This window comes from Ictalurus furcatus, chromosome 19 (genome assembly GCF_023375685.1).
Source record: "Ictalurus furcatus strain D&B chromosome 19, Billie_1.0, whole genome shotgun sequence".
Lineage (NCBI taxonomy): Eukaryota > Metazoa > Chordata > Actinopteri > Siluriformes > Ictaluridae > Ictalurus > Ictalurus furcatus.
This window is the reverse complement of record NC_071273.1, coordinates 14,347,172-14,361,198: the sequence shown is the minus strand read 5'-3', so window position 1 is coordinate 14,361,198 and position 14,027 is coordinate 14,347,172. Positions and strand designations below refer to the sequence as shown.

The 14,027-nt window shown below is 40.8% G+C and overlaps 1 protein-coding gene across 6 annotated transcripts in view; it reads left to right on the top strand.

Moving 5' to 3' along the window:
- The first annotated feature begins 87 nt into the window (after positions 1-87).
- The window catches only part of strip2 (striatin interacting protein 2), a 44,408-nt gene continuing 30,468 nt past the window's right edge, over positions 88-14,027 (top strand). For 3 of the 6 annotated variants that reach the window (XM_053649777.1, XM_053649775.1, XM_053649774.1), the window contains exon 1: positions 10,901-11,637. In XM_053649777.1, the coding sequence (XP_053505752.1) occupies positions 11,376-11,637 (262 nt within the window). In that variant the 5' untranslated portion in view covers positions 10,901-11,375. Of the gene's footprint in view, positions 1,727-9,343; positions 9,414-10,900; positions 11,638-14,027 lie in introns of those variants that run through there. The other 3 variants (XM_053649779.1, XM_053649778.1, XM_053649776.1) reach the window with 2 other exon arrangements.

Genomic DNA, 14,027 nt, shown 5'->3' with positions numbered 1-14,027 from the left:
TGAGCTTGTCTTTCTTGTGGTTTGTGTGTGATTTCTATTGGTCTAATATTTGACTGCATTTTGAAGGTCATACTTGCATTAGGAAGCTTTGTAAACTAGGCCAAGCACACTATTGTGAACCATGCCTAGTCAGCCAGCAGATTCCTAGCTTCAGAGCCAATAGATAAGCTTTATAATTAGGATGTGTTATCAGCTTGCTCGTGGAGGGGATATTCCATGAAGTGAGCTTATAAAATCCAGGCTCGTTTGAAATAGCCTTGCTTAAATTAGCCAGATCAGTCCAGACCGAGGCTCAAAATATTTATACAGCCCCAACAATCGCTTTCAGAAATGTCAGTTAAAGATCGACCGTTTAATTCCCCGTCAAACAGAAGTTATTTTATAAACTCTACGATACGTAATTAAAGAAAGCCATGTAAGCTGCCTTGCAGATAGTGTGACATGGAGATATTTATTTGTACTTTGCAAGGGTCAGTAATATTTTTTTTTTTTTGGTCTAATTCATCTTCTGAGGCTGTTGAAGGAAAAACATAGCTGCTGTAACACAAGCGCTAACAGAAACCAACATTATACAACATGAAATGTAACGATAAATTGTTCAAAAGCATGCATCATTCATTAATTAAAGGGAAATTGTGGTTGTTAGACAGTCGTGTTGGTATAAGAGGAATAACATACTTTTGAATATTGCTATTCTAGGAAAATCATCCTCAGGGAGGTAAAAGTAACCAGTTCGTGTCGGGCTGTGTCACACCACTCCGTCATGTTTTATTCATGAAATAACAGCAGCTTTGACCGTAGTGCCAGCTGACATTCAAATCACATTTATTAAACCGCTCATTCTATGATATTCCTGTGTCCCAATTGGCAGACTATCCGTGCTAAATAGTATCCCAAATTAGAATTGGTACATCCCAAAAAGTATGTTCAAATGAGTATCCCAAAGGTACCCGGATGGTCTACTATTTTCAGTAAATTTTCGGAGTGTGGGTCCGTGCACTGTTTTTTCTTTTTTTTCCTGTTTCCCCCCCCCCCAGCTAATATCCACCACAACTCCTTGCACAAGGGAGTAGGAGCTTTGCGATGTTTTGCTTTGCCAAGTTCAAGAATGCATTTTAGAGAGGTGAAAATAAAATGTGGAAAAATAAATCAAGGGAATGATAAGTTATATAGTACAAATTATATAAGGAATAAAGAATGAAGAAAAACTGAAATGCGACATGCAGATTGTTTACGGTAACAGTGTGCGTAACTAGGCAACAACATTCTCTTCCGTTACATGAGGTATTAGTATGTCCCGGTCAAAAGTATGTACTTTTTCCTTTACAAAAAAATTATTTAATAATCATAATTTAAATTTTTATAATTGTTGTATGGTGAAGTTTTCTGTGAGTAGATGTTTGGAGACTCTTTCCAAAGATGTTAGTATCAGCATTTTGTAACAGAAGTAATGTTTAAGTAACCTTTAAGTATTTTCCCTACATGGAAGTCTTCAGGACATGAGTTTGCGTTTTGTGGTTTAACAAAGAGAAAAAGAGAGACTGGTGAGGTAACAGCTGTTTACAGCTGCTATAATGTAATTATACACCAATCAGCCATAACATTACAACCACCTGCCTAATATTGTGTAGGTCCCCCTTGTGCCACCAAAACAGCTCTGACCCGTCGAGGCATGGACTCCACAAGACCCTGGATGGTGTGTTGTGAATCAGACCGACTGAATGAAGTAAGGAATGGACATTTCTACTGAAGTTTGGGTTTGGGTAGTACCCAAATAGATATTTTCCAGTTTATTCAGGAACACACACATGGTGGAATACACACATGGTGGCAAATGTTGAATGATTGTGTGCAAATATAGCAACGCTTAGATTATCGCAACAGTTAGATTTATCATTGTAGATAGCTGGTGATCAACCTGACCACTCACACAATGCCCAAAGTCCCCATGCTGGATGTTTGCACAGTAAACGGTAGCTGGGTAAGATGATGTGGACTATTGCTTTATCTGAAAAAAAACGCACTCAGAATTTGGCCAGTTTGTTCAGTTTCTCTTTTTATATATCATTTATGGAGAATATTTCAACATGTTACAAATATCAGCAGTACAGACATCAATGCAGAGCCCTCAAACCACATACAATGTCCTCCACTAATTTTGGCACCCTTGGTAAATATGAGCAAGGAAGGCTGTGAAAAATTGTCTTCATTGTTTAACTTTTTGATCTTTAGTTAAAAAAATTATTTAAAAAAATACTCTGCACTCATGGATATCAAACAATTGCAAACACACACACACAAATCTTTGTTAAATATATTTAAATATAAATGTTTGCTTTATATGAATTAAACTGCCCAAAATGGCAGAATTGCTTCAATACAGTGAAAAGCACTTCCTCTTTCTTTTCCTTTCACTTTTCCTCATGGAGGTCATGCGGGCAGAAAGGTGAGACGGTCAGTTCAGACTTACCTATCCCCAGCCACAGATTCCAGCTCCTCCTGGAGGATCCCCAGATGTTTCCAAGATAACTGTGATACATGCACATCTTGCCAGCAGGACTGCCCTGGGGTACCGATCATGTGGAATTTGCCTGATATAGCTCTAGTACCAGAGCCATCCATGGGGCATCCTTTTAAGATGCCCAAAGCACCTCCTCTCAATTTTGCTCTACTCCATGCTTCTCTTTAATTGTCAAGCTCCTCACCCTGACACAGAGAGTAAGCCCAGCAACCCTACAGAGAAATCTAATTTACACCACCCGCATTTACACCACTATTCTTTCGGTCACTATCCACAGCTCATCACCATAGGTGAGGATAATGGGGACATAGATTTACCAGAAAACAGAAAGCTTCATCCATAAATTGAGTTGCTGCTTCACCATCAAAGACTGGTACAGTGACTTTAACACTACGGCTGATCCAGTCTGGCCCAATTCATTTATTAGAAGAAGAAGCAGCCTTTATTTGTCACATATACAGTATCTCACAAAAGTGAGTACACCATCACATTTTATAAATATTTGATTATATCTTTTCATGTGACAACACTGAAGAAATGACACTTTGCTACAATGTAAAGTAGTGGGTGCACAGCTTGTGTAACACTGTAAATTTGCTGTCCCCTCAAAATAACTCAACACCCAGCCATTAATGTCTAAATTGCTGGCAACAAAAGTACTGTACATGACAGCACAGTGAAATTATTTTCTTTGCATATCCCAGCTTGTTAGGAAGTTGGGATCAATACAGAATCTCTCCAGATCCTTCCAATTTCGAGGTCCACGCTGGTGGAGTCTCCTCTTCAGTTCACCCCACAGGTTTTCTATGGCTTTCAAGTCAGGGCATTGGGATGGCCATGGCAGGACCTTGATTTTGTGGTCAGTAAATCATTTTTGTGTTGATTTTGATGTATGTTTTGGATCATTGTCCTGTCATTAAGATCCAACCATGGCCCATTTTAAACTTTCTGCCAGAGGCATTCAGGTTTTTATTTAATATCTGTTGATATTTGATAAGAGTCCATGATGCCATCTATCCTAACAAAATGTCCAGGTCCTCGTGCTTGTTAGGAAGTTGGAGTCAGAGTGCATGGTCGGCCATGATATGGCGCCCCGGAGCAGAGAGATTTAAGGGCTATTTACAAACCAGTAATTTACTTAGTTTTAAGAGTTGCCATCATGGAGGGACAAACAGGGAAGTTGTCTTTGGCCTGAGCAATTTGGGGGCTAAAAGGATATGTTGAAATGAAATAGGCCTGTTTAATAATTTTTTTTAAAGGCTCTGTTCAGATCATTATGCAAGACAGTCCTAGTTGAGCGAATATAAAATATGACAAAGGCAACTATTTTCTGTGAAATAACCAAAACCCTATCTCATTTCCTTTCAAATGTCACGGTCCTCTGTTATTTATTCTCCAGGCAGACAATAGACCCTTCACTAGTTTTAGGTTGTGTTTTACTTGAATTGCTGCACGGTATGTATTAAAGAAGGGAAATCACTAAAATGTGCTGCACTGTGTGTATACAGGACCAGAGCCAGATTCAGGTCTTGAATCAGTGTTTTTTCAAACTCTGATGCTGTAAACAAAGCTGATCTAATGAAAGGTTAATGCACTGGGCCACCTGTGCCAATAACCCCTGTGGTGAATCCAGCCTCTACTGTGTGTGTGTGTGGAGCTTGTTCTCCAGTGGTGTCGGGGTTTCCTCTGACTACTCCAGTTTCCTCCCCCAGTCCAAAGACATACATTATAGGCAGATTGTCATCTCCAAATTGTGTTTAGTGAGTAACTGTGTGCAACTGTGCCCAGGGTGTCCCCTGCCTTGTGCCCCAAGTTCCTTGGCTTGCCAATGACCCTGTGTAAAATAAGTGGTATTTACGGATCTTGTCTTAATTACTTTTTCCCCCTAGTAATTAATTAAAGTGTTGTTGACAAGGAATACATCCATTTTTTATTTTTTTATTTTTACATCACATAATGACGATCAGTTAACAATCAAGAGCTTGTATTGAGATGGTCAATTCTGCTGAAATGTTTTTCTGTATGCTCTTCAAGTTAATGGAGGTCTTTAAAGGAGTCTCACAACACAACCTAATAGCTGATCTAATGTATTCTTAAGAAAAACGTCGTCCTTTAATCGCATGGCGCGAGACTATAAGCGCCGAATGTGTACAGTGTGTGTAAATCCCCGCCCCCTCACCGCCTCAGCGTCCAATCAGAGCGTCGCGGAATTCTGAAGTTGGCAACCCCGGCGGCGTCGTGGTCAGTGTGACGGTGCACGAGCGGAGGAGACAGACAACAGAGACACACACACAGACACACACGAGCCATGCAGCAGTCGGACGACATGGAGGTACCTGTATATTTTACACCTTATAAACACATTGAGCAGGAGTGTATCAGGAATCAGGACGCGGAGCGCGCGCGCGCGTCTCGGTGGTTGTTGCTGGGGCAGCTTTAAATGCCCTTGCTCCAGAACGGATGTAACCCGACTTCTTATTTTGGCGACACGGCGTGTGAGCTCTATAAATATCTCACATTTTGCAGTTCAGATGACCGACGGTGGGACTGCGGGACTTCAGCAGTGTCATGTGGTGCGACCCATTCAGCCTGTGCCTCTCCAGCCCCACTGCGTAAAATCAATATATCTCTTTATTATAATCCTCGGTGTAATGCACCTCTATATACTTGGATTGGTGTATTTATACTTGGATGAAGAATGTATTGATTTATTTTAATTTACCATCTTATTCATTTATCTTCACTAACTGCTTTATGATGGTCAGAGTCACAGTGTTTACCCGTTTATCTAAAGCCCCTCTCCGCTATATTATAAGGTCAAGCATGAAGGTCCAAAAACATACTCTAATACAGTGGTTTTCCTGGAGAACTACCTTCCTGCATGTTTCATCTCCATCCAAAATATAACACACCTGTTTTAGTTGATTAAAAACATCTTAAGGCACTGATTAGATGGTCAGGGGGGCATCATTACTGTTGGAGCTAAAGTCTTCAGGAAGGTAGATCTCCAGGAATAGGGTTGTTGATCAATGCTTTTACAGCACATCATTCTGTACCCTCATCTGACATGGTGGAGGAATTTTTCATAATGTTGTTTATACAGTTGCATCATAGCAAGGGCTTCTTCTCCTCCTCTAGTTTTATTAGGGTTATGATTCATTCATTCATCTTCAGTATCGTGGTCAAGGTTGCGGTGGATCCCCAGCCTATCACGGCATGTTTTATGGGAGGCAGGAGGAAACTGTAGAACCCATAGCAAACTCAGGTGAACATGAGATCGTGTATCTCCACACCTGAGCTCAGGGTTGAACCGGGGACTCTGGAGCTGTGAGGATGCAATGCTTCCCACTGTGCATTTATTTATTTACTATTTACCTAAAAATGAAATTGATATTTTAAAAAAATGTCTGAATTTATTTGCCTATTAGATACATGTGTAAAATGACTGATTAGAAATCAGAATCATAATAATAACCCCAGATGGCATTGTAGTGGAGCGGGTAGTGTTGCTGACTCACAACACTAGGGTCGCCAGTTCAATCCTGGGCTTGGTTAACTGTCTGTCTGAAGTGTCATGTTTTCCATGTGTCTGTGTTGGTTTCCTCAATGTTCTCCGGCTTCTTCTCACCTCCCAAAAACATGCTGGTTTGTCAAATGGCGTCTTTAAATTTCAAATGGCATCTCTAGATGTGAGTCTGTGTGTTCACTTCCAGATCCCCTGTAATGCAGACCAGGATAAAGTAGTAGCAGTTTTCCCTCCACCATGTCAGATGAGGATCCTGGATGAGTGCTGTTAACGTTTTCTCGAGTCTTTTTGATCCTTCAGGCTAGATTTTCTAACACAATGCAGAGGAGATTTAGATGTAAGCACGCAACACATGCATGGCTCCCTCCCACCAACCCTCATGACTAAATTATACTTGCTGCTAAAGGATAGACCAATCTCCAGGCTCCTAGAAATAGGATTGCATCTCATTCAGAGGTCAAATAAGATGGAATATGGCAGATGGAATAGGATCTTTGAGCCCTTGGATCCAGGCCAGTGCTGTTGTCAATGTGTATATTTGTGCTGTTGATGTTTGGTATTTATGGAATCTGAAGTAGGGGGTTGGTAGAGCTGTTCTTAATGTAGAGCCTGATGCCTCTGTTCTGGCATTACTCTCAGCTGCTGTTTTGAGAGAAGATTGAGTGCTGTGATTTAAGATTAGACTCTGCTACAGACTGCAATTGTCGTTTCATGTGCTAATAACATTTTGCACATGGCTCATCTCACATTCTCGTAGTAGTACTGACCTGTCCATAGCCCTTCAGATTAGATTTATGGATTGGACACTCTTGATAACAGAGCGCTTGGTGGTGACACACAGGGAGCATCCTTCTGGAAATGTGTCTGTGAGAGGAAAACCGTGCTCTCCCTCGTGCCTCTCAGTCAGAGCTCTCGTCTCTGGCTCTCAGTCCCATCTGCTCCTGAAGACCAAAATAAGCACCACTCACTATAAAAGTGTGTGTGTGTTGTATAGGTCTGTATTGCACCTACTTCAGTGCTTGTTTGCTCAGTTATGTTATAGAGCTGCAAATATACACATATTTTCTACCTAATTGGGATGCGCCTGTTCTCAGGAATAAGTCGTGGGCGGTTGAGTGTGTAACACAGCATGCTGGAAACAGCGTAGAGGGACGAGATGTCTCGTTCAGACTGCTCATATTGTCAAGATCTCGGGCAAAACATGCTGCTCAGGTGTTTATTGTGGTGCAATTAAAAATCAACTTTGCAAACACCCAACCACATTTGTGTGGGAGATGTACAAGAAGCCAATGCATAGAGTATACTTATGCATACGTAAAATATGAAATATAACGCTTTTCCTATAGCATTCAAAGATATACTCTTCAGTGTAGTATGTGGACAGTGAGCATCACACCCATATGTGCTTGTTGAACTTCCCATTTCAGATTTATTCACCTGTTTGTTGTTACAATAACCTCCACTCTTCTGGGAAGGCTTTCCACTAGATTTTGCAGTGTGGCTATAGGCATTTGTGTTTATTAAAAATCTGAAAATCACTCACTGGATGGCCCCACATGGACAGCCTAAAGATCACCATAAGATTACTGTAAATGGTACTGCATAGAAGCCATAAGGGATGGCTGTGCATGTTCTTCCTTGGATAGCCTTAGGACTGCATCTGCTAAGAACAGCTTGCACTCAAGTCTCCATCACTGAACAGTTAGTAATTTGAGTTTGGTACAATAGACTTTATGTTAAAACTATAATGAATTCAGAAATGCCTCTGATGATCTTACTCATAAATTCATAAGTTCCTGTTAAAACATTTAGCACTTTTTGACTATATATTATATACTATATGTTATATAATATATACGGTTATAGACGTGATGATATTTATAATCGCAGCATCACCAGATGAGGATGGGTTCCCTTTTGAGTCTGGTTCCTCTCAAGGTTTCTTCATGATGTCGTCTCAGGTAGATTTTCCTTGCCACCATCTCCTTTGGTGCCCTCATTAGCAATGCATTTATAAATTTTACATTTATATCTGGAATTTACAACCCCAGTTCCCAAAAGCCTACATCTCTGATGGTTATGGGGGTGCATTAGTGCCTATGGAATGGGCATCTTGCACATCTGGAAAGGCACCATCAATGCTGAAAGGTATATACAGTTTTTAGAGCAACATACGCTTCCTTCCAGATTCCATCCCATCTTTACTTCTGAGAGACTCTGCCTCTCTAAGATACTCTTTTGATACACAATCATGTTACTGACCTGTTGCCAATTAACCTAATTAGTTGCAAAATGTTCCTCCAGCTGTTTATTTTTAGTAACACTTATTTTTCCAGCCTTTTGTTGCCTCCGTCCCAACTTTTTTTGACACGTGTTGCAATCATCAAATTCAAAATTACCTTATTTTTTCTTAAAATGGTACATTTCCCCAGTTTCAACATTTGATATGTTGTCTATGTTCTATTGTGAATAACATGGGTTTATGAGACTTGCAAATCGTTGCATTCTGTTTTATTTAAATTTTACACAGCATCCCAACTTTTTTGGAATTGGGGTTGTATATATTTCTGTAAAGCTGCTTTGTGACAATGTCCATTGTTAAAAGCGCTAGTCAAATAAAATTGAATTAGATTGAAGAGCATGAACACAAGAGTTCTTCCACTCCAACCTTGGCACACCATGTTTTTATGGAGCTTGCTTTGTGCGCAGAGACAGTGTCATGCCGGAACAGGTTTGGGCCCTTAAGTTCCAGTGAAGGGAAATTGTAACACTACAGCACCTGTCCAGGGTGACCCCCCCACTTTGTGCCCTGAGTCCCCTGCGATAGGCTCCAGATGTTTAAGTTTCTACTGGAGCTTGAATTTCTTGAAGCATGTGGTGGATATGTGGTTGCCCTCTGGTCCTGTGGATATGTTCATTCAGACAGTGTGTGTGTGTGTGTGGGGGGGAGTGTTATGCAAAACTATCACTAGCCCAAAATGTAATTCCTGAGACCCATGACAGTATGTATAATATCACTGGATGGAAATTATGGTTAATCCACTCCCAGAAATGTCGACTATTTTTTTCTGTGCATTTCATTCAGCTTCTTTAGAAATGCGTCCTGCAACTTCCTCTACGCACTGATCCTGCCATTTGCATAATCACACAGACAGCATAGTGCTGGGAAAAAAGCCTCTGCAGAGTGAAGGGAAATAGTGGCAGAACCTGAAGAGTGTGTTTCGGTGTAAGCTATCCAGGATGATCAGTGTGTTTCCTTTTCACTGCTCAAGTGTATGTTTCGTTCTTTTCTTTAGGGTTCCATGGAATCCCCCAACCTGGAGTTCGAGTATGGGGACACAGACAGTCTGACTGCAGAACTCTCAGGTGACACACACATACATACACACACACACACACACACACACACACTCACAGTTAACACATGCAAATAACAAATAGCAGTTAACAGCTTAGAAGATTTGCCAACTTCTTCTCAGTTTGTGTGTGTTATCTTTTAGGCATGTCATAGGAACTTTTAACAAACTTGTGGTTATTGTGATAATAAAGACTTGACTTTAGATGAACTGCTAATATATTGTGTACTAATTAAAATGCATTTACAAACCATTAAGCCTATTTTACACTGTCCACCTTCCACCTTGTCTTTGTCTTTGAGTAAGAGAGATTTTAAAAAAAATATGTTTTCCCCCAAACACGGTGGCTGGGGGCTCGAATCCTGCGTCCACCCTGTGTGCATGGAGTCTGTATGTTTTCCCCATGCCTCGGGGGTTTTCTCCGGGTACCCTGGTTTCCTCCCCCAGTCCAAAGACATGCGTTGTAGGCTGAGTGGCATTTCCAAATTGTGTGTAGTGTGTGTTTGTGCCGTGTGATGGGTTGGCACCTTGTCAAGGGGGTCTTCTTGGATATGCTCCAGGCTCCCCGTGACCCTGTGTATGATAAGTAGTATGGAAAAATGATGGATGGATGGATGGAATTTTTTTCCCACGTATACTCAGCAAAAAAAGAAACATCCATTTTTCAGGAGACTGTATTTTAAAGATCATTTGTAAAATCCAAATAAGCTTTACAGATCTTTATTGGAAAGGGTTTAAACAATGTTTTTCATGCTTGTTCAGTGAACCATAAACAATTATTGCACATGCTCCTGTGGAACAGTCCTTAAGACACGAACAGTTTACAGGCGGTAGCAATTAAGGTCACAGTTACAATAACTTGGGACACTAAAGAGACCTTTCTACTGACTCTTAAAAAAAAAAAACACCAGAGAAACATGTCTAGAGTGCCTGCTCGCCTGCGTGAACATGCCATAGGCCTGCTGCAGGGAGGCTTGAGGATTGCAAATGTGGCCAGAGCAATAAAATGCAATGTCTGTAACGTAAGACGCCTAAGACAGTGCTACAGGGAGACAGGAAGGACAGTTGATCGTCCTTGCAGTGGAAAATTACGTCTAACCATGTGCCCCCCCCAGACGTGATGGAGAACTTGCAAATGCCTTGGTGGAAGAGTGGGGTAACATCTCATAACAAGAACTGACAAATCTGGTGCAGTCCATGAGGATGAGATGCACTGTAGTACTTAAAGCAGCTGGAGGCCACAGATACTGACTGTTACTCTTGACATTGACCCCTCCTTTGTTCAGGGACTCATTATTCTATTTATGTTTGCCAAATGTCTGTGAAACTTGTTCAGTTTATGTCTCAGTTGTTGAATGTGTTTATGTTGATACAAATATTTACAAACGTTAAGAAATTTGCTGGAAATATAAGCAGGCGAATGTATATATTATGTATATATTATGCTAGCCAGCAAGCCTGAGTTTGTCAGAGTGGAATGTTTCCTCGTGTCATTAAACTACCATGCACATTTGTTGAGAAATGGTATAGTTTGTTACTTGAATCTTTGCTTGTTCTATTATTTTGTATGTAGATCAGTTTCTATCCACAGTGATTGTTGGTGACATGGGATACACACATTTGCACACTTGTTCATGCCTGGGCTCAATTTACAGCAGCCAGTTCACCAACCGGCATGATTTTGGGAGGTGGAAGGAAACCAGAGAACCCAGAGTAAATTCAGGTGGTTTTCTCAGGTGGAACTCAGACCATGTCCTACAGGTAGTCTTGGGTTTGGTACCATGGTCCGCTTCCTGGTCCACATAACAGCTTTCACATTACCAATATTTCATGCTCTATTTTGGACTAAACTGCCAGTGTGAAAGCCCCCTCAGACACGGACAGTAACCTGAGCTCAGGATTGAGTAGGGACCCTGGAGCTGTGAGACATCAAGGTTACCCGTCATGCCACCATGCCTCCGAATACTACAACATGATCATACGAAACACATACGAATGTTATGCAAATGAAGTCCAGCTGAAAGGGTTCATGACCATGCCATGTACTGGGCCATTAAAAAAAAAAAATGCTACACAGGGTTTACATTCAGCACATTTATTTGTAGAACATGTTGTACCTGCTATACCACTTCTTCTTTCTCTTTCTTCTTCTCTTTCAGAGCTGTACAGTTACACCGAGGAGCCTGAGTTCAGTCTGAACCGGGACTGCTTTGAGGAGGACTTTAAGAGTCACGGTAATGTCAAGACTATCATGTCTCGTCCGGTTACAGAGCGGTGTGAACAGTACACATCTCCTTGTTTACTTCAGCTGTAGCCAGTTACAATCATCCCCCCACCAATAACCTCATAGGCCTACTCAGAACTGTTGTGTTCATGATTGTGTTTTTGTGCATGTTCTGTCACTGTGGCTGGTTTCTGTGGTGGAATTCTAGCTCTTTACCAAGAGAGAGTGCTGTGTGAGAAGGTTATTCACACATGTAAAGTGTGTGTGCCGAGAGGGAGACTGAAGGAGCTGATTAATTGAAAGCTCCCAAGTGGCCCGGAAAGAGAGAGAAATGAACTGTCAGCATGGTACAGTTCCTGTGTGTGCGTGTGTGTGTGTGTGTGTGAAGTACACCCTGCAGGGAAGAACAAAGAGCCAAATGTACAAAGTACAGCTCAATGTGTGTCTTGAAGAATGTGTACGAAGAAGACACTGCTGTGTTTAACCAGTTCAGCAGCCCAGTTAGAAGTCTGTTTTCTTTTACACGTTTTTGCACACACAGACTGTAATGTCCTGTAGCCTGCTGACTGTAAAATACTGAGCCTCTGAGATGAATTGGTGGATAGTTCTTAATAAGTCGTGACCACATATTAATATTTGGAGGCCACAAAATATCTAAATGGCCACAGATTGTTATATAATTACAGTTATAACTGTGGCCATACAAGACCAATTTTGTAGCCACAAATTGTGTAGGTTGAGCCCAGGACTTAATATGTTGCGGGAGCATCTATCTTAATACGTGACTTCCAGTTAATTATTTGTTGGGAACGGATGGAAAAAAGTCAGAGAAGTCACTTAAAGTGACATTGGCTAATGTATCCATGTCACAATACCAGTGACCCTGATGGGGGTCACGGTCATGGTGGAGTCCCCTCTCTGCCCTGTGCGTGTGGAGTTTGCATGTTCTCCCTGTCCCAGTCCAAAGACGTGTGTTGTAGGCTGATTGGCATCTCTGAATTGTATGTAGTGTGTGAATGGGTCTGTAAATGTTTGTGCGATTGTGCCCTACGATGGCTTGGCATCCCGTCCAGGCTGTCCCCCATGGGATAGGCTCCAGGCTCCCTGCGACCCTGTGTAGGATCAGTGGCATGGAAAAATGGATGGATGGGATAGTTAAGTATTTCATAGATGAAAAATACAACTCAAGAAGTTTAACTCATGGCCACACCTTATTAAAAATTAACCACCATTCACACCAGCAAGTCTGTAATAGCGAACATATTATTCTTTCAGAGAAGATTGTCTTGGAACTAGATGTTCAATTTCTCTGTGATTTGAAAAGAACAGAAAACCGGTGTATTTTACATTATTGTGTGAGCCTGAAGGCAGTTGGGAAATTCAGTAAATGTTTCAAAATGTTTCTAGGCTAAAATGTGGATTCAAAACAACCCTTTCACTGATGCTCGAGACATTACAATAGAGTCTTACTAAAGCTATTCTTATACAGTTGTATCCAGCTTTAAACACTGGAGCACTAAAGTAAAAAAATACAAATTTATATAACACACACCTACGTTGTCAATACTTGCACACTTTACATCTCAGTGATGTCGTGTGCATCATGTTTGCGATTAGAGAAGAGTTTTTTTAGTATCCACTTTTTTTTTTCTTTTTTTTTTAAACCATTGTTGAGCATACAGTGTTCTTTAAACCTGTGAGTGTTGTAAGACAGAAGCCCTTTTTTGTGATGGTTTATTAAATATCCATTCTCTCACCCTGTGATGAGTAGATTCAGCTCAAGTTCCCCTCACACAACTTTTTTTCAAGGGTTTTGTTTAGCTGGTAATATCCAACTTAGTAAAAATCATGAGCTGAATAAATATACCCACTGGTCTAAATGTATAATGTGAAATATTAATAACGTGCATTAAAGGTGATAAAAACAATGCTGCACTGATAGCAAACAAGCTACATGTTGTTGAGATGTAATTTGTGCATGTTGTGTTGACGATAGATAGGGGTGTGTGTGTGTGTGAAATACGCTGATTTATAGCTTAATCTACAAATATCTTTAACTAAAAAATCATGAGGTTATTCTACAAAAATGCAAGTTTTGCATGAACTTTTCTCAACAACTGCATTTACACTTTCCACATCATTACATTCTGAGTAAAGAAAATGTACCAATTTGTTCCACAGTGCAGGGAAATGTGTCTAAATTATTGTAAGGGGAAATCACACATCCTACAGACCTACCAATGCAAAAAATTTAATTTATGATGAAATGCACTGGAGTTTTACTAGAGGAGTAATACTCGTCTGTGGTGCTGATCGTGTTTATACTGATTTAAGCATGAACATGAGTGCACAGTGTTGGTGCTTATGGTTGTTTGCCCATGGGCTTATCTCTTCACTGTG